The sequence below is a fragment of the Cololabis saira genome, chromosome 11, assembly GCF_033807715.1.
Source record: "Cololabis saira isolate AMF1-May2022 chromosome 11, fColSai1.1, whole genome shotgun sequence".
In the NCBI taxonomy this organism is placed as follows: Eukaryota; Metazoa; Chordata; class Actinopteri; order Beloniformes; family Belonidae; genus Cololabis; species Cololabis saira.
Window position 1 is genome coordinate 47,787,263 of NC_084597.1, and position 27,041 is coordinate 47,814,303.

The 27,041-nt window shown below is 40.5% G+C and overlaps 2 protein-coding genes across 3 annotated transcripts in view; both read right to left on the reverse strand.

Annotated features, from left to right (window-relative positions):
- The window catches only part of tpm2 (tropomyosin 2 (beta)), a 49,011-nt gene extending 42,555 nt beyond the window's left edge, over positions 1–6,456 (reverse strand). The window contains exon 1 of one of the 2 annotated variants that reach the window (XM_061734634.1): positions 6,193–6,456. In XM_061734634.1, coding sequence (XP_061590618.1) covers positions 6,193–6,306 — 114 coding nt within the window. In that variant the 5' untranslated portion in view covers positions 6,307–6,456. The remainder of the gene's footprint in view (positions 1–6,192) is intronic. The other variant, XM_061734633.1, reaches the window with a different exon arrangement.
- Positions 6,457–21,141: 14,685 nt separating this feature from the next.
- Positions 21,142–27,041, reverse strand: part of tln1 (talin 1) — a 256,414-nt gene continuing 250,514 nt past the window's right edge. The window contains 2 exon segments of the mRNA XM_061734635.1: positions 21,142–22,370; positions 23,684–23,809. Of these exon segments, the coding sequence (XP_061590619.1) occupies positions 22,236–22,370; positions 23,684–23,809 (261 nt within the window). The 3' untranslated portion in view covers positions 21,142–22,235.

Below are 27,041 nucleotides of genomic sequence, written 5' to 3' on the forward strand. Positions count from 1 at the left end.
TGGAGGAGGTGGAAAAAGGACGGCTTGCCTCTCTCTGGGTTGGAGCAGAGTTGTTGTGAGGTGCTCATGGATGAGATCAATGAAAGTATTCTGAATTGAACTGAATGTCTTTAAAATGAGATCCTGATTACAAACTGTTGAAAGGGAGGCTGTGGGTGAGGAGGAGGTCATCTGGAGCGAGAGGAGCTCACCTGGGGAAGGAGGTCCACATGTTTTTGATTGTTGATGTCATTTAAAGTTACACACCAAACTATTTCGCCAGTTCCAGATCATGCGAGGTATCCTAGCCAATCAGAATTCAGATATCTTTGGACTGCAATGTCCAAACAGGGTAAAAGTTCCCATTTAGCATTCACACTCGTTAAAACCATAGATTTCTGTTTAAGCTAGAAATTAGGGAAAATATATCAAACTTAGACTCCTTTAATGTCATATCCCATCATGAAACTTCACTAATAGGGACACATAGTTTGTATGAAACAAATGAGGGGGGGAAGGACCACTGTTAGTTATCTCGTATTAGTGGAATCAGTCCATAGTGGGAACGGCTTTTAAATGATTATTTTAGCCTATAAAGCAGCAACTGCAGGTGGTAAAACCAAAACCGTTTTCATCCGAGTCCCTGGAAGGTTCCTGAGCCAACACTTTCGTTGTTCACCTGTTCTTTCATGGGGAGAGGGTGTCAAAGGTGAAAGTACATAACTAGTCTGAGGCTTTTTGAAAAATCTACAGCAAATAATCTTTAAACTTTGCTGACAAAAACGACTATTTCAGAGTTTAAGAATTTCAAGTCATTTCAAAGAAATGCACTGATTAAGTGGGTATGGGCAAGTGTTTTTAGTTTCAACTGCCAAAGTAATAATTCAAAACTCAACAAAGCAGAGTACGACATCCTCTGGAAAAAGAGCAAGTTTTGTGAGGTTCAGTCCGCACAAGCAGTCATGATGTTTGTAACAAACGTCGTACAGAGATCAACGCCACTCCCTTTGTCAGCGGGTGGAACGTCTCCAAAGATGTCACAGCTTCATGGGCTAAAAAAAGGGCAGTTGTAAATGACAGCGAGGGGGACAGAGGACAATGTCCTGAGAACAAATGTCCTTTCTATATCACGTCTGACAGCCCGTCCCAGCCGGTCGCCATATAAGGCCTCGGCCGCATAAATAGAGATGGACGCTCCTAATCCAACCGCCGCAGCGGTAACTCTCTAAAAGCAGCAACAATTCAAAGTAGGTGGGGGTCTTTAGGGGTAACCCCGAAATAGACATGCCGGTATTAAATGATCCTGAGCAAAGAGAAGTGATGGTTCAGGCAATGCAATAGCTTCAGGCAGGAATCCACTGGGAACAATGATATTCTGACAACTGCAGCGATGGCTGGCAGCCGGGTATTAATAGACCGTCATCTGATCTGGTTAAACCCAGAGTGGAGCTTCATGGAGCAAACCTGGAGCAATAAAACAAGGCCATTGTGTTCTTCAGCCAAAACAATGAACCGAGTCACCTGCTTCAGTCCATCTACATGTAGAAAGTCCAGCTCTCCGATGTTGTGGGGTTTAATCAATGACCCTGAAAGAGCTCATTTCCTTTTCTGTGATCACAGCGTTAATGTCTCATCCAGGGACGCCTGCCCGCAGTCCTGACCGGCCTCCCACCGTCCGTCCTGCTGCACACTTCAAGATGTTTGTAGGAAGATGAGGAACGTCTGAGGCGGACATCGGGGAGAAGTTCAGAAACCCAGACATGGATGGATGGAATACAAGTTGCATCAATGTGCATTTCAAATGCCTCCACAGTGGAGTGGACGATATCTCACCAGTGTTGGGTGAATATTTCATCATGTGCCAATAGTTGCCGATCTTCCAGGTTCACTTGTAAACAATGATACTCACACTGATAAACATAATTCCTGCTCAGCAATAAAGACTCCAAAGACACATCTCATATGCTTTACAAAGCAGGCTCAAAGACGACATGGAAAAAGTGGATCAAGTTCTCCCCTTGACATCATACCAAGACAAGCTAGGTTACTTTCTCACTGCTTTTAATATCATATTTAACAGATATCAAATTTAAAACAATATCTCTGCACAGGATGAGGTCCATCAGTCTTTGTATAGACGCCAGATGATCGCCCAATCAGACTACCAATCATTCGCCTCAGTGTTTCAAAAGGCCTGCAGATGCATGAAAACTGGCTGGAGCACATTGAAAAGGTGCTGCATGACATCCTCCTCATACGATGTGAAAAGCATCAATGGAACAAGGAACAAGGTTGTTGAAATCAAGAGTGCATGTTGAAAAAGGCACATTTTAAATAAAGATTTCCAGTTTTATTCTGTACACAAAACCTGTTCATCAAGAAGTAATCTGCAATCAAAGCTGCTACGACTACAAACGAAGTTTCGATAGAAACCTGAAGGTTTACACGCGTTGCTTTAACCTCCAAACTGCATTCTATCTCATGGCCAGCAGGGGGAGAGTTCCGTTGACTGGACGGTAAATCCAACTTGAAGAAAATTATCTGGTAAGACACAGTTATAATTACTGTGTCTGTCTTTACTGAACATGCACATTAAACATGCACCCGGAGAAAAAGCTGACGGTGCCACCGACTCATTACTTCTAAAAAAGTGCAACAGATTCAGCAGTTTGCACATCTGGCACAATTAGTTGATACAATTAGTTTGGAGATGTGGTTTATTATTTAATTTATAAAAGACACAAAAATGTGACGTTTGCTTGTCATAACAAGCGTCTGCTGATGTGAAACATGTTTCACAAACCAAGATCTCTGAAGACAAGAGTAGCTGGAAAGGAGTACGGAGTATTTATGTGTCTAAGCTGTCATGATATTGGAGACTCCGTCTAGAGGTGGTCACGCAACCACCATGACTCCAAAGACACAACACAGAACCCTCAACGACCCACAAGTCACAGCTAAAGGGTCAGACAGTGCTGCGGGCCTGACGTTTGTCAAAGAGAACGCTGGCAATCACAGCACCACTGGGAAAATGTCTGTGGTTGGATGGATTATGTAAAAGGCTGCAGCTGAGCCACATGAAAACATCACCCCAGCGCTGAAGTCTGGTTGATTTGAGCTTGTTTTGCTGCCTCGTTGCCTGGAGCACTGAAGTTTTTATAAAACTTCTTCCAGCTGCCGGCTAAACATAGAAGAAGCTGGTTGATGCAGCAGAATAATCATCCTAAATATGGAACTAAATCCACCGTGAAAGGGCCCCAGAAAGACCAAATTAGCCATTTAGACCAGACCGGACTTTTACGCCAGATATCCTACAGCTGTGTTGGAGCAGGAGCAGGTCTGGGCTAAAGGACGGTCCTCTCAGATCCAGAGAGCTCAGCAAGGTCAAAGGAGATTCAACTCTAACGGGTCGCTAATAATTGTGTACTATCAGCTTAAAGCACTTGACATCTGTTGTTATTGTGACTTACATGAAGTCAAGATCATGTTTAAGTCAAAGCAGAAAACCTGTTAATTCTACAAAGTTCACATTTTTCTTGAATGAATCACACTTCCCTATGAAGGGAAATATGTGCTGTTTAAAGCTGACACTGAAAGGAATTGTGGTCATGTCCAGTTCTTCAAAGTTTTACCAATAAAGGAAATGCAGGAAGTAAAGAAGCTCTGAAGCTCCTTTATTTGGAGCTCTGGGCAGGGCGGCCTCTGCGCGGACACCTCAAGGTTATTTCACCAAGGAACACCCAGAATAAAATAAATGAACATAAAAAATAAAAATAACTAGACATCATATCAGGTTGTTCGGGAGACAATAGAAAACAATTGTAATTACATCTGCTTTCAGTCATCTGCTAGGAGGACTGAGCTCTTCTCAGATCCAGGAGTAAAGCTTGGTGGAGATGCCCAATGCAGGAGTCAGTGTCCTTTTCTGGAGACTTTTCTTCCTGAACGCAGCTCTACATTTCTATAACGCACTCTTCACAGCATTTCTCATAATAAAAGTCCATAATTAGCACGATGCAAAAAAACAAGAAAACAAAAAGAAAGTAATTTTCCCCAGAGATAGCCGACTTTAGTTGTGTTGACAGTGTCCCTAAGATCCCATCTTTCAATATATATATATATATTTTTAAATATCAGATTTGTCTCATTTGAGAGTTTCAGACAATTTAAAACCCTTCCTTTTGTATGGAGACGAGTTGGTGGATTTTAAGGCTCAAAGTTGTTCTTTTTTTCTTTCCCAGACCTGTTAATCTCCTCTATTTTAGCTTCTGACCTCATTATAATGGTCAAGATGGTTTAATCCTACAAACATCGGGGCGCCGAAGAGGCCGTTGCTGATTACAGACTTGCTGAGAGTGTCAAACTTCATTTTTCATTCCTTTGCCAAAGTCCTGGCGTTTATTACCTTAGTTAATTTGCTTTAAATAGTGATCAATTCATCACTGACAAATGCGACAAATGTCATGCCTCATCCTGCAATTTAACTCATATGTTCTATTCTTGCCCGCTACTTTCTAACTTTTTGTTGAATTATTTTGACACCATGTCAAAAATACTTCCAGTGAATATATCATGGGGTCTCCCCCCATGTTGCCATATTCAGCTCCCAGATGAACCAGAGCTGGTTTACTTCAACTCAACTACACATTTTAGCTTTTACTTCCTTACTGGCGAGTCGCCACCTTCTTCTCCACTGGAAGTCGACTAAGACTCCTCTAGTACTAGGACCTACAGTACTCTAGTACTAGTACTACAGTACTCTAGTACTACAGTACTCTAGTACTACAGTACTCTGGTACTCAGTGGCTCAACGATACCATGTTTTTTCTGAAACTGGAAAAGATTAGATATTCACTGAAGGGTAGCTGTAACACATTTTATAATAAGTGGCTTCCCTTTCTTACATTCTTCCACTCTCTCCAGTCCCCGCCCCCTGATTGAGGGATCCCCCTCCCTCTCTTCTCTCTTTTCTCTCTTTCTTCCCCCTTTTTATCTATTTATTTACTTTTCCTTTGTTTTTTGTTTCTTTTTTGTTTTGCTTTGGTTTTTGTTTTTCCCTTTTTATTCATCTATTTTTCAATTTATACTGTGTAGCTTTAATACTTAAATATTACTTAAAATAATTTTCAGTTATTTATCATCATTTATATTTTCGTTGAATTGTCTAATGTTCTGTTCTTAAATAAAAAAAACATCCTAGGAAGTAGACTGTATATCTTTTTTTTTATTCCTGTTCTACTGTGCCTTACTCCCTAATAAAAATATTAAAACATCAATTCATTTAAAGAGCAATAAAAAAAAAGCAGGGACCCCAGTCTGGTCTCCAGCAGGAGGTTCCCCCTTATGATCCAGGTCCTGGTCCAGGTTTCTACCCCCTTATGATCCAGGTCCTGGTCCAGGTTTCTACCCCCCTTATGATCCAGGTCCTGGTCCAGGTTTCTACCCCCTTATGATCCAGGTCCTGGTCCAGGTTTCTACCCCCTTATGATCCAGGTCCTGGTCCAGGTTTCTACCCCCTTATGATCCAGGTCCTGGTCCAGGTTTCTACCCCCCTTATGATCCAGGTCCTGGTCCAGGTTTCTACCCCCTTATGATCCAGGTCCTGGTCCAGGTTTCTACCCCCTTATGATCCAGGTCCTGGTCCAGGTTTCTACCCCCTTATGATCCAGGTCCTGGTCCAGGTTTCTACCCCCTTATGATCCAGGTCCTGGTCCAGGTTTCTACCCCCTTATGATCCAGGTCCTGGTCCAGGTTTCTACCCCCTTATGATCCAGGTCCTGGTCCAGGTTTCTACCCCCTTATGATCCAGGTCCTGGTCCAGGTTTCTACCCCCTTATGATCCAGGTCCCGGTCCAGGTTTCTACCCCCTTAGGATCCAGGTCCTGGTCCAGGTTTCTTCCCTCCTAAAGGGGAGTTTTTCTTGCCACTGTTTGGCTTAAGGCTTTTCTCCCACTAGGGGAGTTTTTACCTGCCATTGTTTATGTAATAATTGATCGGGGTTTATGTTCTGGGTCTCTGGAAAGCGCCTAGAGAGGCTGATTACAGACTTGCTGAGTGTTAAACTTCATTTTTTCATTCCTTTGCCAAAGTCCTGGCGTGTATAACCTTAGTTAATTTGCTTTAAATAGTGATCAATTCATTTAAAGAGCAATAAAAAAAGCAGCAGGGTCATGCTTGTGGGTGAGCTGTGGAGCTCCATCCATCCTCTGGTACCTGCTTGCACTTGTCCTCAGCTCCTTTCTTGTCCACCTCGGCCTGCTCCGCGCGGTCTATGGCGTTCTCCTTATCCAGCTTCAGCATCTGCATCTTCTTCTTGATGGCCTCCATGGTTGCCTCGGGTGTGGGATCTCAGCAGCAGCAGCAGAACAGAGAGGAGAGAGCTTGTTTGTGGCTGTGGCGGAGCTGGAGGTGCAGAGGAGCGCGCCGTGGGGCTTCACTGAGTGGCTCCGGCTGTGCGCACGAATAGGAATAGTCCTCCAGCCTAGATGTTTATTCGTTGTGGATCGTTGCCCATATTTAGGCAGCGAAACTTGTCCAGTCTGCGTGACGTGTGACTTCAGTATGCGAGAATAAATCATGTTGCATGCGTGTGTTGAGTGTTTCTACTGACACGCAAGCAAAAGTTTACTCTTCTGGCCATTTCCAGAATATTTATGGAGGCAAGGCAAGTTTATTTATAGAGCACAATTCAACACAAGGTAATTCAAAGTGCTTTACGTCGACATTAAAAGCGGCAAGACATAACAAATACAGTAAATAACAAATACAATGATATAAAATTATGAGAAAAAAAAAATGAGAAAATTATGAGAAAAGAAGGTAGAATAATAAAAATCACAAGTTGCTGAAAACTAAGGGCAGTGGAGTACCGCAGGTACGCATCTCATTCGCGGTTTTCAGAAAGTATTTAATTTAAGAGTACGCTTAAATACCAAATAAATGAAATAAAATGATAAGAAAAGATGTAAAATAATAAAAAGCACAAGCTGTTAAAAGTAAGGGCAGTAGAGTCCAGCAGGTAAGTATTTAATTTAAGAGTACACTTCAGTAAACAGTAATGTTTTTAACCCTGATTTAAAGGATCTACAGTTGGAGCAGACCTCAGGTCTACAGGAAGTTTGTTCCACCGGTGAGGAGCAGAATAACTGAACGCTGCCTCAACTTGCTTGGTTCTGGTTCTGGAACCACAACAAACCAGATCCAGATGAACCTCAGGGGTCTGGGAGCTTCATAGGAACTAACAGATCCAGATGAACCTCAGGGGTCTGGGAGCTTCATAGGAACTAACAGATCCAGATGAACCTCAGAGGTCTGGGAGCTTCATAGGAACTAACAGATCCAGATGAAGCTCAGGGGTCTGGGAGCTTCATAGGAACTAACAGATCCAGATGAACCTCAGAGGTCTGGGAGCTTCATAGGAACTAACAGATCCAGATGAACCTCAGGGGTCTGGGAGCTTCATAGGAACTAACAGATCCAGATGAACCTCAGGGGTCTGGGAGCTTCATAGGAACTAACAGATCCAGATGAACCTCAGGGGTCTGGGAGCTTCATAGGAACTAACAGATCCAGATGAACCTCAGGGGTCTGGGAGCTTCATAGGGAAGGAGGAATGAGTTCACCCATAAAGAAAAGGAAGAAGTTCATTATCACCTCTGATCTTCATCATCAGCCACCAGTGCTGCTGTCCTGAACTTAAGTAAAAAGGGGTGGGAACGTGAAACATGTAGGAAAACCATCAGACTTTTATTCAGGGATGAATCAAAGAAGAGAGTCAAGAATGCTAAAAAAATATATGTATTTCTAAAAAGACAGTTAACAAGGCGTTTGTAAGGAGACAATGTGTGCTGAGGTGTGTGTGCAGGTTTGCCGCTCAGATGGTCCATCACAGCTGACTCCAGTGTGAAGGTGTCACAGCATGCCAGGAAATCCACCGACGTCAGACGGGTGTGTGTGTGTGTGTGTGTGTGTGTGTGTGTGTGTGTGTGTGTGTGTGTGTGTGTGTGTGTGAGTTCAGCAGGAAAGGTTAGATGAGTGAAGCAGCTGCCTGAGTGAGAATGGGCAAGCAGGATCTGAAATAACTTGGCAGGGTACGTCAAATCTGTGCTGTAAGTGTGATTTAAGCTTACTGTAGCTGCTTCGGGGGGGCATGTAAAGATAAATAAAACCCGTTTTGAACTTGAGCGCACATGTTTGGATGACTTTTGTGTTATTCTGATATAACACAACCTTCTGCTTTGGATTGTGGTTCAGTACGTCATCTTTCATTACGTCATTACAATTCAAAAGCACTTATAAATACAAAATGATTAATACATATAAAACAAAGGAATAATACACATAGGCATGTACCTATGGACATGTGTATGACCTAGGGGCATGTATATATATATATATATATATATATACACAGTATGCATGTGTGTATGTAAAGTATGTATGTATATGTGTAGGTATGTGTATGTATTACTGTATTATTGAATTATTGCTTGTTTATAAAAGCTTTTTCTTGTGTTTTCTTGTGAAAAGGGAATGCGTCATAAGCTTAGACTTCAGTCTCCAACTTTTGGTCCTTGGTTTTTAGTTAAAATTGTATATATACTGTACATACATATATATATATATATATATATATATATATATATATATATATATATACATATACAAAAATGATATATATTTTTGGTATGAAACTGATGAATTATACCTGTACCTTGGGTTTGTGGAAATTGAAAGGAGCAATAAACTAAATTCAATTCAATTCAATTCAATTCAATTTTATCTATATAGCATCTAATACAACAGATGTTATCTCTAGACGCTTTCCAGAGATCCAGAACATGAACATGAACATAAACATGAACATAAACCCCCGAGCAATTATTACATAAACAATGGCAGGTAAAAACTCCCATAGTAGGAGAAAAGCCTTAAGCCAAACTAAACTAAACTAAACTAAACTAAAAAAAATAATCTAGGGGGTTGTTCAGAACTGGAGGGCTCTGTGACATCACAGACCCGGATCATAGCAGATTTATCCAGATTCCTCATCGATATCCCCCACCCTTATGCTGGACAGATCTCTGAGAACTTCTCAGGAAAAGGAGGTGGAGTCTCATGTCTGACTCCTCCCTCTAAACCCAGCTGCTATGAAAAGAGCTAAAACACGTCACATATGTTTTAAATTAATTACATTGATGCAGAAGTACATCCTCAACTAAAACAAGTGGTCTCAGTCGATGACCATATAAAATGATTTAAAGCATGTAGCTATTTAAGTGACCTTGACAGTGACAGGTTGTCAGGGCCACGTCCACTCTTTGTCCCCAGAGTTAGAACCAAACAGGCGAGGCAGCTTTGAGCTTTTATGCTTCCCACAACCTTAAAAGCCAGTTTACAGATTATGTATAATAGATACCTTAAGGTGACAGTTATAACAGTCATAGACGAGCTGACAGTGATGCTAAGATGCACCTCAATCTTTATATCTTGCATCTCATTTGCTTTATTCTTATCAACGTGTGTGTATCTGTCTTTAATTTCTGCTTTTAAACTCTTACTTTTTAATGCATTAAAAAAAAAATATGATTTGAATTGCAAATTAAAAACAGTTAATTAGCACTTTTAATTGTCTCGTGCATGACATGTGGTAAACAGATAAACATACCTTGCCTTGCCTGTCAGAGAGTTTACTCTACGGAAAGAGATTTGTCATTCATATATAAAAGGAAACATGGTTTTTACTGATTAAAGATTAAAAAGTAAAATTTGACAGCAGTTATTTTGCTGCTCAAATGATAAACTGTGATAAAAACAGAAGTTACAACTATTTAAAAAGAAATGTGTCACAGTCAAATATAATATAGATGAATGCAGTGTCATGACCTTTTTTTCTGGTCCAGTAATAAAACAAAGACGTCCATCGAACTGATCCTAACTGCTGTGCAAAGGTCGAACAACAATCAGATCCCGTCTCTGCATCTTTATTTGGGACCCAACACAGCAATAGAGCTCTGGTGAGCAACGTAATGAGACTGAGCCTCCCTGCTCTCCGTCTGCTCAACACAGACACCTCAAGACTTAGTAACCAGCTAAATAGACTACAGAAAGGTCAAAACCACGTGTTACCTCCCCCGAGAAGAATTGTACAGTCAAAGCTGCTGATATAAGACCAGCTGAAAGTACAATGTTTCAGTAAAACAACAAATAAAGACAAGGCTTTTCTTAGTAAAGTTAATGCAGTTAAATTAACTTTATTTGCATGGGGCTAATTCACAACAAATGCCACCGCAGTACATTTATAGTCCAGTTTTACCACACTAATATCACTTACATATGACGTTCAAGTCTAATCAATTAAATGTAGTAGTTTTCAGAGGTGTATAGTAACGAAGTAGATGTACTTAGTTACACTACTTAAGTGGTTTTTTTGAGGATTTGTATTTTACTTTGCGTTTTTTTTAATCAGCACTTTTACTTTTACTTCACTACATTTATAGTTTAAAAAATATACTTTTACTTTGTTACTTTGACATTTGCCACCTCATTACTCATTACAAATGAAAATAATCAAAGAATTAGGCCTTACAGTATGCCTGTTGTGTCTTCCAAAGAGCCACGAAATAAAGGCAATCAAGAATTCACTATCCAACCTCAAGAAGCACGTTGAGTAAGTGAATTAGAGCTCATGAGGATTCCCCCAACATAGTTCAAATGTTCAAAAGTGGTCCCCATGTTAAATTTTGCAAGAATTTTTGGTGTTGTATTCTATACCACATTTCATTCACCTGAAAGTGAAATAAAAAAAACAAGGGAAGGATCATTTTTGTTTGTGTTGCTTCTCTTCATGCGTACTATAAAATACTTGTACTTTTACTTTTGATACTTGAGTATATTTTTTCACAGGATACTTTTGATACTTAAGTACATTTAATGTGAGCTACTTTAAGACTTTTACTCAAGTAATTTTCTTATGGGTGACTTTAACTTTTACCAAAGTCTTTTTCAATTATGTTATTTCTACTTCTACTTAGTTACTTTTTTCAAGTACTTTATACACCTCTGGTAGTTTTCACATTTTAACTTCTGGGTTGATGTCAATGAGGGAAGAGGAAGAACTGCAGTTCTCCTCTGACCACTGGGTGCTTTATTCAGAAGTGAGTCACTTTCCGTTGACCTTCACGTTAAAATGCCCAACGTTGAAGCGAATTAAAAACACTTAAAGCCCTTTTCCAGAAGAAGATGGTGGTCAACTGTACAGGGGTGGTTGTTGGGGGGGATTACTATACCACATCAAGTACATTTTTATAAAGCAAACAATGCATGTAAAATGAGGGGTGTGTTATTTTGATTGGCACATGGCACAGCCAATAGAGAGCTGCAAGTTTCATTTTCGCTGCTTAGCACTGTATTGACTTTTGAGCGTCGCTTCTGAGTCACAAACAAAGACCTTGCAGAGATGAATCATTCATATACAGTATAAAAAGAATATGTCTTTGATGACATTAGTGAGTGAAACTGTGGAACAGCCTGAGCATGGAGTTAAAAAAAAGTCAAAACATATCACAATTTAAAAAAAGATAAAAAGATACATTCTATTCAAAATACAGATGCAAATAAACTTGTAGATATGAACATTTATTAATATATGTTGATATATGGATGTATATTATGGCTATAGATATGTTATATGTAGGTATTGGTAATGATTTATAGTTATATGTAGATATGTCGATATATAGATTTATAGTCATTTTTATGTATATAATTGGAGGTAAATATATGAACCAGTGTATATATAGCATATCTGCTCTTATATAGTTATTCAAGTATATTTTTATACCATTGCTGTCTATTGTTCTCTATTATATTGTAGTATTATAGTAAAGTAATGATAATGTAATACCATGCATTATAATTACTTCTATTACAGTTTTTCACAATTGTTTAAACACATTTCCTGATAGACTAGCTCACTTTCTCAAAACTCTAAACACAAATTACAAAATTCACACACAAAATGCTAAATCCTACACTTTTCTTGCAAAAGCACACTCTACCCTCAAAACAGTGTTAACTCTTCACTAAATGGTATTTCCTTCTCAAATGCCAAACACATACATCATTTGAGTAGACATTTCTAAGCACCCACTGAACACTGATGTGCAGAATGGAAGACACTATAGTATGAATGGAAAACACTATATGAATGTCCCAGTAGAATCAGCTGTTGGATGGAATATATCATATATCATATATCATATATCATTCTTATGTATAGGCTACTCAGATAGAAAACAACACACAATTATTTACTGTAACAACAAATACGTAATATTTTACAGTATGAGTAGGAATGCTAGAAGAAGTGCAGTGTTGTAGGGGCCAAGGGTGGCATGGTGATGGAGGACGCCGTGGTGATTGAGTCCAGTTTGCCAGTTTGAGCAACATTTATTTATTTTTCTTATTTACAGTTTTTCTTGATTGCCTAAGCATGATTTTCAAAACAGGGCCCGTGGTTTCAAAACACTACACACAATTAGCACAACAACACACCAAATTAGCAAAACACTACAGATCCTTTGCAAAATTAAACACGCTTGTAAAAACTATACACTTCTTTTTAAAAACCACACTTTGTTACCATATGAAACAAACACGTTTCACATTACTATACTCTGTTTGCACGAGTTACACTCTGCTGTGATAAACCTAAAACACTTTTAGCACTTCTACGTCCCTATGATTAGAGTAGGCTACTATCAACAAAGTACAAATATACAGTTTTTCTTAATCGTTTTGGCCCATTTTTCCATTCAAAGTTTACTTTTTCAAAACAGCTCACACAAAGCCCTTAAAGGTGACCTATTATGGCATTTAATGTATATTTTAAACAGGCCTTGAATGTCTTAAAAACAATCTAAGGCTTGTTTTTTCTACATAAATCATAAATCCAGCCTGTGGGCCCTGTCACTAGTTTTACCGCTTCTAACCTCTTTTTCTGCGCCTCATTTTTAGGGGAGGGGGGGGTATGATAATGAGGCTCTGTGCTGATTGGCTCCCTGAATGACGTGTAGCAGGGGAGGAGCATAAACCTCGCTCCGCCAGAGCAGCCCGAGCCTGTAAATAAATCCCAACACTGAATTTTCACAAATGGCAACTTTATTGTTAAAAAAATAAAATATGAGTTGTATATAAATAACATTTATGCACTATTTCAGCCGGATCTGCCCGGCGGATGCTGAACGCTGGCCCCGGAGCCACGCCGGGCGCCCGGGAGCAGCGCTGCTAGAGCAGCGCGCATCACCGCGGCTTTAACGGGGGAATCTGACCGGTTCCGACCGGCCGGGACCGCAGGAACCGGCCTGGACTGGTAGCAGGGACTCCCGGGGACCGACCAGCGGAATTTCAGCCGGATCTACCCGGCGGATGCTGCGCGACGGGCGCCGCAACGCCACGGCAGGCGCACAGATCCGCTCCGCGGCGCATCCGCGGCGCATCCGCGGCGCATCACCCGTTATCGGGGATCAAACCGACAGATTTGCCTGAAAATGTCGGAGGGTGAAGCTGGTCCGACCTGGGACAGACCCCCGAGGACCCAGCTCCCAAACCACCCGGGAACCTGGATGATTTAACCCGGATCCGCTCCGCCGTGGCGCCACGTCCGACTGGCTGAAGGATGGAGCGCTCCAGCCGGGGTAGAGAGCTGGTTGTGGGCGTGGTTTCAGCAGCGGAGGCTGAACCTATGGAAATCTGCTCCTGTCGTTACGTAACGACGGGAGCAGATTCTAATCGGCTCAAAAAAAACCACGTGACACTGGGGGACTCTGTCCGGCGGGGGTCAGAGACCTTGCAGAAATTCATGGTATTTTGTCTCCCCTGTGCTGGCAGGGTGAGGGGAGACCACTTTATATATGTTAAAACAAGAAAAAACGTGTTTTTCATAATAGGTCCCCTTTAACAGAAGCTGAAATAACCAAAACACTTTATGATGTTTGCAGAATGACACCACTTTCTCAAAACTTGTCACACATCCATCAAAACCAAACTTTTCCATCAAAACCTAGAATTTTTTCTCAATTGAACATGTGTGTTTTCTCATTTATTTACTGTAACGATGGATAACAAAATTGAAACTACAGCTATCAATATCAACTTTTGTTCAACACCCTCATAGTATTGACTATTTTACAACTGACAACATACTACAATTTGGGTTTTGTATTGAGCACTCTAACTTAGTTATATAACTTAGAAATATACTGTCACAGAGTATTTACAGTAAAATCAGAAAATGTGTATACAGTAAAATATTGTAGATCTGTTTTTGTATTGCTGAAGTTCCTGTCAACACCATTGATTTACATTTGTTCTACTGTGTACAAAATCAAGATTCTGACAGAAAAATATTTATTGCAGTACTTGTCACGTACTGTAAGCAATCAAAATGACAGGGTTCAATATGCAGTACAACAAAGGTCAATTCTCAAAGAAAGTACTGTAAATGAAACACAATGAAATGAAACCCTGTAAATATGAAAAAAATAAAAATACAGGAAAATTACGCATTGTCGACACGGGCCTGACGATCAGGCCACATGTCCTCGTCCACGTCCTCCTCGATCTATGCTTGGTGTCAACTTCAAACTATTGACCTCTTTGATAGGTTGAGGACTACTTGCTTTGTTTTGCAAAGAGAGTTCACACAGGTGCTGATCATTTTTAGAATTGAGAGAGCAGTTCCAATTGGCTGCTACAAAGTGTCTGCAATGTGTTGCCATGGTAAATCAGTTATGTTTTGTGTCTCTTTGTGAGAAGTGTGTTAACTGTTTTGAAAAGTGTATTACAGTAAAAGTCAAAGAAAATTGTGTGAAAGCAATGAGAAATAGTTAACCGATTCGCCAGAGAGGACTCTTGCTGTGCAAAGAAGGTGTGAGCATTAGATAAAGTTGACCCATGATGTGCAAAATGTGTCAAAGCAATCGAGAAAAACTGTAGTCTTTCTCTGACTTTTGTGCTTGGAGACCAATGAGCTCACCTGCTGCTTTCTATAGTGTAGATACACCTGATTGGTGTGTCTACATTTAAGCAAACAAGTGTTTGCACACCTGATGACTGTGTTGAACCAACTGGTTGGACGGTGTGCTAATTTGACAGTAAGTGCTTTGGTATTGCAAAGAAGTGACTTTATGATAGATTTTTGTGTCTAATGTACGTTTAGTGTGTTTAGTGTTTTGAAAATCACTGTGTGTAGAGTTTTGCAACAAGTGTGAGGTTGACAATGTGCTTATAGTTGTGCAAATATGGGCTGATGTTTTGCTTCTTGAGTGTAAGGTTTTGCTAATAGTGTACTACTTTTAATTTTAGTGTGTAAGCAATCGAAAAAAACTGTATTTACTTTGTTTCCTTCTTTCTCTCATATATATATATATATATATATATATATATATATATATATATATATATATATATATATATATATATATATATATATATATATATATATATATAAATATATATATGCTGAAGCCAAACCAAAAGGCTACACCTTTTGGTCCTTGTTTGATATACATGCAAAAAAAACAACTTTGTATTGACTACTGACTTCTATAACGTGATGTTGGCCAGGGACCTCTGTGATGGCACGCTGGCCGATGATATTCCTCCCTCGGCGCCTTCTTTTTACAAGGTTGAACCCCGCTTCATCAATGAATATGAATTCAATAGCAAATTGCTGTTTGCATGTTGCACAACAGCCTTTGGAGTTTAGAAATGTGATTGACTGTGTGTTCTGTGTGAACAGCAAGAGAGGGAATTCTGGAAGAGTGTGCAGGATATTGGGAATTGTGTGTAGTGTTGTGAGAAATGTGTGGTATGGAATGGGAATTTGAGTCTAGAGCAGTAAATGTGCTTGGAGTTCAGCAGGATTGGTTCAGCCACCTGAAACATGAGTTTCAGGTTGTGCACATTGTGTCTGATGTTCCAATAAATGTGTTTAAACAATTGTGAAAAACTGTAGTAAATACATACATACATAGTAGCACAACTTAATGCTGGGCGTTTGTTTTGTTTTCTTTTGATTGCCTTGATTTGCTTTGATTTTGAATATATTTATATATACAGTACATATAATTGAGTATTATATAACTGTATTGAACAGTTATTGAAACTCGTCTTATGTAAGAATGTATGTCAGATTCAGGGGTAGGACTGGATAAGTGGTTACTACATTCCTACTCCATTTCCAGCATGTTGGCGGATCCGTGAACTAATATTATATGAAGTGCTGTACAGATATATTTGTATTCTGTTTTTTCACTTTTTTTAATGCTTTTTTATGCATGTTCGAAATAAAATCTTCAAATCAAAATCAAATCAAGAGTCATGAGTTGAACTGACAGTCAGACATGCCGGCTGTGGGTCGGCCTGGAAGGGCTGAAGGACAAAGCTGGACCAGTGTTACTGCTGAGGTCCAGTGGTACACCAACCGGGCCGGACCCAGCAGAGGCCCCTGGTCCTCTTTATCACTTAATATGATGATGTAAAGATAAGAATGAATGTAGAGCGACATTAGTTAGAAACATGGGTGAGCTTAAAGGGGACCTATTCTGAAAAACAGGTTTTCTCTGTCTTTAACATATATAAAGTGGTCTCCCCTCAGCCTGCCAACTCAGAGAAGGAGGAAAGAAACCAGAATGTGCAGTGTCTGTACAGCCGCCCGGATGAGCCGTCCAGTGTGATGTGGATCTACGAGCTATTCAGATTCTGCAAATTTTCGTTACGTAACCAAAATGCAAACCACGCCCACAACTATAAAACCGTGTAACTGCGTGCGAGCGTCCGACTATCGTAGCCAGGCCAGCTGACAGTGTTGCCGGGGCCCCGGACAAAATAATCTAAGATGGGCCCCCCTGCGCCCGGATCTCTCCTTCTCCCTCCTCCTTTCCTCTCCCTCTGCTCTTCAGGTTTTTATACAAGCTAATGTACGTTAACATTAGAGCTAGCCAGTTAGGTTAAGTTACAAGGTTGGTAAACATTGTAACTGTTTCTTACCTTGCTCTACGCTGACTTTATTAATTCCAGCTTCACCGTCACCACCTTTTTAAAATATTTGTGTAGAGAATCTCTGAAGCCTCTATTTTCTTCTTCTCTTCTTCTCTTTTCTCTTCTTTTCTGAGCACCGGACTTGTGCTGACCGGACATTTTGACCATTCTAATGGTTGAATTAAATGATAACATCAAATTTTGATCAGCGGCCAAACCATTTTTGTGTTGGGGGTTCTTGACCACAAGGACAATTAGGAAGAAAACAAATAACAAGCTTTTATGTAACTCAAATACTACATATTTTTTCCACAAATAGCCATATTTTGAAACATTTTGAAAAATTATTCCATAATTTAATGAGAATAAAAAAAAAATTAAAACAAATTAGAAAAAAAAAAATTAATGAGGGCCCAGTTCTGGGCCCCCCGCCCCCCTACCCTGGGCCCGGACCCGGGACAACAGCCCCGTTTGTCCCCCCGCTATCGGCGGGCATGATCGTAGCACTGCGTGACATCGTACTCTCTGTCCATCTCCCTCCAGCAGCTGCCACTTTATTGAGGTTTTTGGAGTGAAATGAGGAGGAATCATAGAGAAAACTTCTCATTTCAACTAACTGGATCAGCTGTTCCTCATCCGTGACTGTTTCCTACAGCACTTTCAACCGGCTTTCAACGCGAGCGACAGGAAGAAAATAGAAGCAGAATGTTCAGCTCAAAACGGCGCGCCGTGCCGCGTCGCGTTGCATCTAGGCATGGGGCGATATACGATATTGTATATCGCGATAAAAAACGGCCGCGATAACGTTATCGTGGGGTACTGTAATTATCGGCAATTTTTTTTTTTTTTTGGTCACACAAGGCTACCAGCCAGGTAGAAGCCAGTGTTATTTTTTCATGTATTTTATTAATATTATTTATTTATTATTATTTATTTAATATTTTTTCAGAGAGTAGTACAATCCGTGTGCATTTGACTACTGTGGCACTTTATTTTCACTCAATCTTTGTGTTGGCCATGCAGCTTTTGTTTTGTATACTACAGAGCAGTGCCTTTATTTTATTATTTTTCCAGAGAGCCGTACCAAGTAGCAGGCAGCCAGCCACTGTTAAAGTTTCAGAGAGTAATACAATCAGTGTGCATTTGGCTCTACTTTGTCACTTTATTTCTATTTGTCACTTATTTCTTTCGACTCTCAGGGAAGTATTTTCTTACAAAAAAAGAAAGTTCAAATAAGTACCGGTACCGGTACTATAGTTTACACTTTGTAATGCATAACATTTACAGTACACTATTTGTTCTCTACCTCAAGTGTCACTGTGTTGAGAATGATTTGAGAATAAATGTTCTGAAGGAACCAGTGGATCCACGGTTAGTCTTTTTCCTTGCATTTTAAGAATTTTATAAGCGACACGCTAATATCGTGATAATATCGTAATCGTGATATTTTTGTCCACTAATATCGTGATATGACATTTTCATATCGTCCCATGCCTAGTTGCATCGCGCTGTGTCGCTGCGGCCAGTTAGGACAATCCAATAGAAAATAAAGCAATGGAATTGATTTTGTCGCTGACACTCACTCACATCGCATGCATGACATGGTGTAATGGCTGATTTATGGTTCCGCGTTACACCAACGATTTAACGCAGAACCATAATTCAGGCTTAACTCCGCCGGCCGGAGCTTCCACCATTTTTCTGTAGCGGTGTATCGCGTCATTCAGGCAGCCAATCAGCACAGAGCCTCATTATCATAGCCCCGTCCACTCAGAATCCTGCATAGAGAATGAGGTTAGAAACAGTAAAGATAAAGACATGGCCCAGAGGCTGAATTTCTAATTTATATAGAAAAAACAATCAAAAGCTTGTTTTTAAAACATTCAAGGCGACATTAGTTAGAAACATGGGTGAGCTTAAGGTAAGTAAGCCAAGCTAAAACGAGTTTTTGTCTGATCCTTTCTGGGAGTTCAACGATTATCCGCTGTACCTCAGTTGGGAATTGTCAGACGAAGACAAGTGGAGCATATGGCAATCTAACAGGTTGTTCTGAGCCGGTTCCTGCTTCCACACTCTGCTGTAGCGGCTTCATGCAATGAAGGGCGTTAAAACTGTCCCATGGTGGCAGCGGGTGGCCTGCTCCTCCTCTCCTCCTGCTCAGTATTGAGCCTCCATGTCTTTTAAAAACCTTTTAGAAATGACTGTAAAACAAACCAGAATGAGTGCTTTCAATTTTTATGACATTTGGGAGTTTTTTACCTGAACAAGCTTTTTCAAAGTTGCACACCCATCAAACCTGTGGACATCACAAGCCTGCGTCATGTGATGCAGGTTATTAGGGCCCGAGCACTGACCCTATTGTATCTGTAGGAATTCTTCTTCTTCTTATTGTTATTTTCCTTCTGAAGAAAGAGGGCCTTTTTGCCCCCCTAAACGTGCCCCAAAAGTCACCAAATTTTGCACGTAAGCCAGGCCTGGTGATGAATGTGATATTTAATGGTTTGCATTAATGGGCGTGGCCTAACGGCTCAACAGCGCCCCCTAGAAAACTTTGTGCCTCAAGCCCCACAATACGGTTTGACGTACATGCACGAAAATCGGTACACACCTGTATCATGTTGCAACTTAAAGAAAAGTCTCTTGGCGCCATGGCCGAAACCGAACAGGAAGTCGGCCATTTTCAATTAATCGTGTTATTTTGGCGCAATTTATGCCATTCCTTCAGCCGCTTCAGAGCCCGAACCGTAACGTGCACCCAGGTGTGTTTTACATCAAAATGTGTGTCTCCATCCGGCGACGATGCGCATTACTTTTCTCAGTCAAAAGCGTTACCGCGGCGACGCTAGACGGCAAAAAGCGCGCTCCCCCCTCATCTGATTGGTCCATATTTGATAGTTCCTACTTTCTGCCATAACTTGTGAATGGTTTGACATAGAGACTCGTGGGTGGTGTCATCGGACTCGGTTTTAAGTACTTGACTTTCATTGCCCTGAATTAACCCTGCCCCTTCTTCTGATTGGTCAATATTTGATAGTCCCTATTTTCTGGCATAACTTTTAAATGGTATGACATACAGCAGGGGTAGGCAATTCCGGTCCTCGAGGGCCGGTGTCCTGCATGTTTTAGATGTTTCCCTGCTTTAATACACCTGATTCTAATTAATCATCGTCATCAGCTTGTCATCCGGGGCTGCACAATTCTGTTAATGACACAGGTACTTTTATCACGGTGTGCTGAAGCAGGGTAACATCTAAGACATGCAGGACACCGGTCCTCGAGGACCGGAATTGCCTACCCCTGACATACAGAGTCGTAGGTGGTGTCATCAGACTTGGTTTTGACTCCTTCACCTTAACTAGTGCAAATTAGCCCCGCCCCTTCTTCTGATTGGTCGATATGTGATAGTTCCAATTTTCTGCAATAACTTTTGAATGGTTTGACATAAAGACTCGTGGGTGGTGTCATTGGACTTGGTTTTGATGCCTTGAACATAATTGCTGCAAATTAGCCCCGCCCCTTCATCTGATTGGTCGATATCTGATAGTTCCTACTTTCTGCCATAACTTTTGAATGGTTTGATATAGAGTCGTGGGTGGTGTCATCCGTTAAATGTCCAGGCCTGAAGAATCTACATCAAGTCATACAAGCTTCCACTGCAGCCTGAACGTGCACAAGGGTGGAGGGCCCGTTCATCGCTGCTTGCAGCTTTAATTGAAACCTGATATTGACAACCGGTTCAACATTCAGGTCAAATTAACCATAAAAACGTGAAATATTGTCTGGAGAGGGCGCTGCAATCAGCGAAGCTCATGAAAAACCTTACACAAGGCTTTAATGTGCTGATATTCTGTCAAATCTTTATTATCTTTGTTAAAGGAGCTGGTACAGGCTCCAGCAGATCTCTGTTGCTCCGACTAGGAATAACTGGGTATAAATAAATCAATTTAACTTCAATCTTAAAGCGCCAAATCATGACAAATGTCATCTCAAGGGACTTACAGTACTCCAGTTAAAATAACTCTTTTGCTGCAAACTGTCACCATATTTACCCCAAATTCACTTCAACTCACTGCAGTTTTTGTCCGGTTGCATTAAAACAAACAAAGAAACAAAGAAACATTTAATTTCAGTGAAAACTGCCTTTATTGTATATAAATCTCTATTACAGTGCCCGTCAGGTGGTAGTATTGTGCACCAGCGTTATATAGTCAACATGTGATGTGAAGTCCATGAAGGATGACAGTCGTTTCCTGGACACCGTTATGAGCCGAGTGATGAAGGGATTTCACCCCAAAGGCAAAATGGAAACAACCGAAAACACAATGCTTATCTGCTTTTGGAGTGAGCGACCGCGAGGCCTATTGTGCTCGTCCTCCCGGAGAGGAACGCACTAGTTAGATAAAACACACCTCTGATCAGGAATTTACCAAAAATAAATGGCTCTGCATCAGAAACTCATTTAAGTACAAAGTTACTGGAGTGACTCAAACACAGAGCAGCCAGATACAGTCACACATGTCAAATACTTTGACATTAAATATATGGCTTGATAATCATCAGACAAATGTCCCCTAATGTAATGAAGATCTAAATACCAACACAAATCTAGACAGCTTTTTAATATAGTTCATAGTTCATTCTTTAAAAAATACTGAGCACCCCCCCCCTCCAAATCTAAACTTTAAAATACCATCATTTCATTATGCTGTTTATTTTCAGCTTTGTACAATGATAGTCAACAAGCTGATCACAGTCCCGTCCCGAGACCAGCGACCCCCCCCAGGACCGACGACCACATACGAGGCTCTTTGAAAATAAAATAAAAAGAATAAACATATAGAAAATGTGCATAGATTATGAATGATTGGCGCTGAAGCATAAATCGCTGTCATGCTGCCTTTTCGCTGAGATGTAACAGTCAGGGTGGGGTGGCGAAGGCGAGCATCACAGACGTACATGGAAAAGGAAAAAAATACTGGAAAGTATACCTACATATATTATCAAAAGCACGTTTAACTTAATAAGTACTTGAAGGCATGTATCTTAGTATTAGCAGAATTCATGTCACTGGCAATGTTATAATTTTTTACTTTGAAAATGAAACACAGAAGATAAAAGGCATTGTGTCTTCCCAACCAGCGCTGGGAGACGTCCTGAGCATCCCCAGGATCACTGCGTCACCAACGCTTGTGTTAGCGGGGGCTTCCACGCCCTCACTGTTCCTGGCCGTCCTCTCGCAGCTCCGACGGGAGGAACTTGTACTGTTGCTGTCTGATCATGGCCAGCTTCTTCCTGGCCTCTTCCAGCTCCCTTTCTTTCCGCAGCATCTCCTCCTGAGCGGCAATGATCTGTAAAACCACCGTCTGTCAGCACTCCGACCAACATATGAACATCATTTTACAGAAACTTGAATGTGTTACTGGGATTCAAGAAATGAATATATGATGTCACCTGGAGCCTCTGTAGGACATATGTTCTGGGGTTGCACGTCTCTGACGACATTTTGGAAGAATATTTTCGATGCTTTCTTGACCATTTATCATATAATTATTGAACCCGATCCCACGGATGATGCACCAGTTACCTCTTCTCAAGCCAATTGTATTGCATTTTCTTCTCTCATAGCCCGGAGACTTTTATCCTCCGCAATTGGAAATCTGACTAACTCCCAACATTCACGGAATGGGTCAAAGATGTGATATCTTTTATATCTTTAGAAAAGCTCAGATACAACAGACTCAAATCTCGCCAAAAATGTATAAAGGCCTGGTCCCCTTTCTTAGAATTGGTCCTTACGCTGTAAATGCTTAGCATTTATTTTTGTCATGTTTACAGTGTTACTTGGATGTGTGGAAACCCTCAATTGTACTACTAACTGACAAATGTTTGGACTAATGTGTAACCCTTAACCGTCCCTGTGTTATTCATCTATTTATTTATTTTATTAGGGCCCGAGCACTTACAGTGCCAAGGCCCTATTCTGTCTGTAGGAATTTTTCTTTCTCCTTTTTCTGACGAAATGAGGGCCTTTTTTTCTCTTGGCGAGGAAGTCGGTCATTTTGAATATTTTCAATTAATCGTGTAATTTTGGTGCAATTTATGCCATTCCTTCGGCAGTTAATATGGCCCGAACCGTAACGTGCACCCAGGTGTGTTATACATCAAAATGTGCGTCTCTATCCTGTGACAACACGCGTTACTTTTCTCTTTCAAAAGCGTTACCGTGGCGACTATAGACGCCAAAAAGCGCGCCGCCCCTTCATCTGGTCCGTTTTTGATAGTTCCTATTTTCTGCCATAACCTTTGAACGGTTTGACATAAAGACTCGTGGGTGGTGTCATCAGACTTACTTTTGAGTCCTTGAACATAATTGGTGCAAATTAGCCCCGCCCCTTCTTCTGATTGGTCCATATTTGATAGTCCCTATTTTCTTCAATAACTTTTGAATGGTTTTATATACAGAGTCGTGGTTGGTGTCATCTGACTCGGATTTGAAGAAAGAAAAAAAAGAAATGAATATGATGATGAAAAAACAATATTTAAGAAAAACAAGAGCTTGATGAAGAAGTGGGCAGGAATTATCTCCTAATACTTGTGTAGGGCTGATGGACTTGTCGTCGCCCCCGTGTTTGTGCATGTGCTGCGTCAGCGTCCCACTCACCTGCGCGATGCCTCCCACCATCTTACTCTTGACCACCACGGCCTGGTCGTCCTGGGCGTCGAACGCTGCCTTCTGGGCTGCTTTCACCAGGTTGTCAGAGGCTCTCTTCACAGCGTTCCCAGCAGCCTGCACAAACACAAACACTTCCTTCACACTTCAGACCAAAAGAAGAAAAGCGGTGCATCAAATACATTTATACGCAGACGACACAGTAATATATACATCAGGTAATAATACATCAGTAATTGAGAGATCCCTACAAAGTGAATTTTCTACTGTTCAGAATTGGCTATCATCAAATAAACTCTTGTTAAACAAAAATAAATCATGTTCAATGTTGTTTGGTACCAGATTAGGCCTTGGAAATAACCCAGATCTCAGTATTCTTTAACAGGTTGACCCTTTAACAGGTGACCACATTCAAACACCTCGGCGTTTGGATCCACCCATTACTTACTTTCAAACATCATATCGAGTCCATCACAACTAAATTACATCATAGGCATCCTTTACTGTTCAATAAACTGTTTCACTCTACAAACAAGGAAAAGAATTGTCACACAACTGTTATTACCCATTTTAGATGATGCTGATGTTGTTTACCAGAACACTAATGAATCACATCTTCAACCTCTCAATGTCATTTACAACAGTCGCTGTAGATTTGTCTTGAGGTGCCCATACTAACCTCACCACTGCTGCATGTATCGATCATTAAACTCAAGACTGCTCCATGTATCGATCATTAAACTCAACACTGCTCCATGTATCAATCATTAAACTGAACTCACCACTGCTCCATGTATCGATCATTAAACTGAACTCACCACTGCTCCATGTATCAATCATTAAACTGAACTCAACACTGCTCCATGTATCAATCATTAAACTCAACACTGCTCCATGTATCGATCATTAAACTCACCACTGCTCCATGTATCAGTCATTAAACTGAACTCAACACTGCTCCATGTATCGATCATTAAACTGAACTCAACACTGCTCCATGTATCGATCATTAAACTGAACTCAACACTGCTCCATGTATCGATCATTAAACTGAACTCAACACTGCTCCATGTATCAATCATTAAACTCAACACTGCTCCATGTATAAGTCATTAAACTCAACACTGCTACATGTATCGATCATTAAACTCACCACTGCTCCATGTATCAATCATTAAACTGAACTCACCACTGCTCCATGTATCAATCATTAAACTCACCACTGCTCCATGTATCAGTCATTAAACTCAACACTGCTACATGTATCGATCATTAAACTCACCACTGCTCCATGTATCAATCATTAAACTCACCACTGCTCCATGTATCAATCATTAAACTGAACTCACCACTGCTCCATGTATCAATCATTAAACTCAACACTGCTCCATGTATTGATCATTAAACTCACCACTGCTCCATGTATCGATCATTAAACTGAACTCACCACTGCTCCATGTATCAGTCATTAAACTCACCACTGCTCCATGTATCAATCATTAAACTCAACACTGCTCCATGTATTGATCATTAAACTCACCACTGCTCCATGTATCAATCATTAAACTGAACTCACCACTGCTCCATGTATCAGTCATTAAACTCACCACTGCTCCATGTATCAATCATTAAACTCAACACTGCTCCATGTATTGATCATTAAACTCACCACTGCTCCATGTATCAGTCATTAAACTCACCACTGCTCCATGTATCAGTCATTAAACTCAACACTGCTCCATGTATCAATCATTAAACTGAACTCACCACTGCTCCATGTATCAATCATTAAACTGAACTCACCACTGCTCCATGTATCAATCATTAAACTCAACACTGCTCCATGTATCAATCATTAAACTGAACTCACCACTGCTCCATGTATCGATCATTAAACTCACCACTGCTCCATGTATCAATCATTAAACTGAACTCAACACTGCTCCATGTATCAATCATTAAACTCAACACTGCTCCATGTATCAATCATTAAACTCACCACTGCTCCATGTATCAATCATTAAACTGAACTCAACACTGCTCCATGTATCCATCATTAAACTCAACACTGCTCCATGTATTGATCATTAAACTCACCACTGCTCCATGTATCAATCATTAAACTCAACACTGCTCCATGTATCAATCATTAAACTCACCACTGCTACATGTATCAATCATTAAACTCACCACTGCTCCATGTATCAGTCATTAAACTCAACACTGCTCCATGTATCAATCATTAAACTCACCACTGCTCCATGTATCAATCATTAAACTCAACACTGCTCCATGTATCAATCATTAAACTCAACACTGCTCCATGTATCAATCATTAAACTGAACTCACCACTGCTCCATGTATCAATCATTAAACTCAACACTGCTCCATGTATCAATCATTAAACTCACCACTGCTCCATGTATCGATCATTAAACTCAACACTGCTCCATGTATCAATCATTAAACTCACCACTGCTCCATGTATCAATCATTAAACTCAACACTGCTCCATGTATCGATCATTAAACTCAACACTGCTCCATGTATCAATCATTAAACTCAACACTGCTCCATGTATCAATCATTAAACTCAACACTGCTCCATGTATCAATCATTAAACTGAACTCACCACTGCTCCATGTATCAATCATTAAACTCAACACTGCTCCATGTATCAGTCATTAAACTGAACTCAACACTGCTCCATGTATCAATCATTAAACTCACCACTGCTCCATGTATCAGTCATTAAACTCACCACTGCTCCATGTATCAATCATTAAACTGAACTCACCACTGCTCCATGTATCAATCATTAAACTCAACACTGCTCCATGTATCAGTCATTAAACTGAACTCAACACTGCTCCATGTATCGATCATTAAACTCAACACTGCTCCATGTATCGATCATTAAACTCAACACTGCTCCATGTATCAATCATTAAACTGAACTCACCACTGCTCCATGTATCAATCATTAAACTGAACTCAACACTGCTCCATGTATCAATCATTAAACTCACCACTGCTCCATGTATCAGTCATTAAACTCACCACTGCTCCATGTATCAATCATTAAACTGAACTCAACACTGCTCCATGTATCAGTCATTAAACTCACCACTGCTCCATGTATCAATCATTAAACTCACCACTGCTCCATGTATCAGTCATTAAACTGAACTCAACACTGCTCCATGTATCAATCATTAAACTGAACTCACCACTGCTCCATGTATCGATCATTAAACTCAACACTGCTCCATGTATCAGTCATTAAACTGAACTCAACACTGCTCCATGTATCAGTCATTAAACTGAACTCAACACTGCTCCATGTA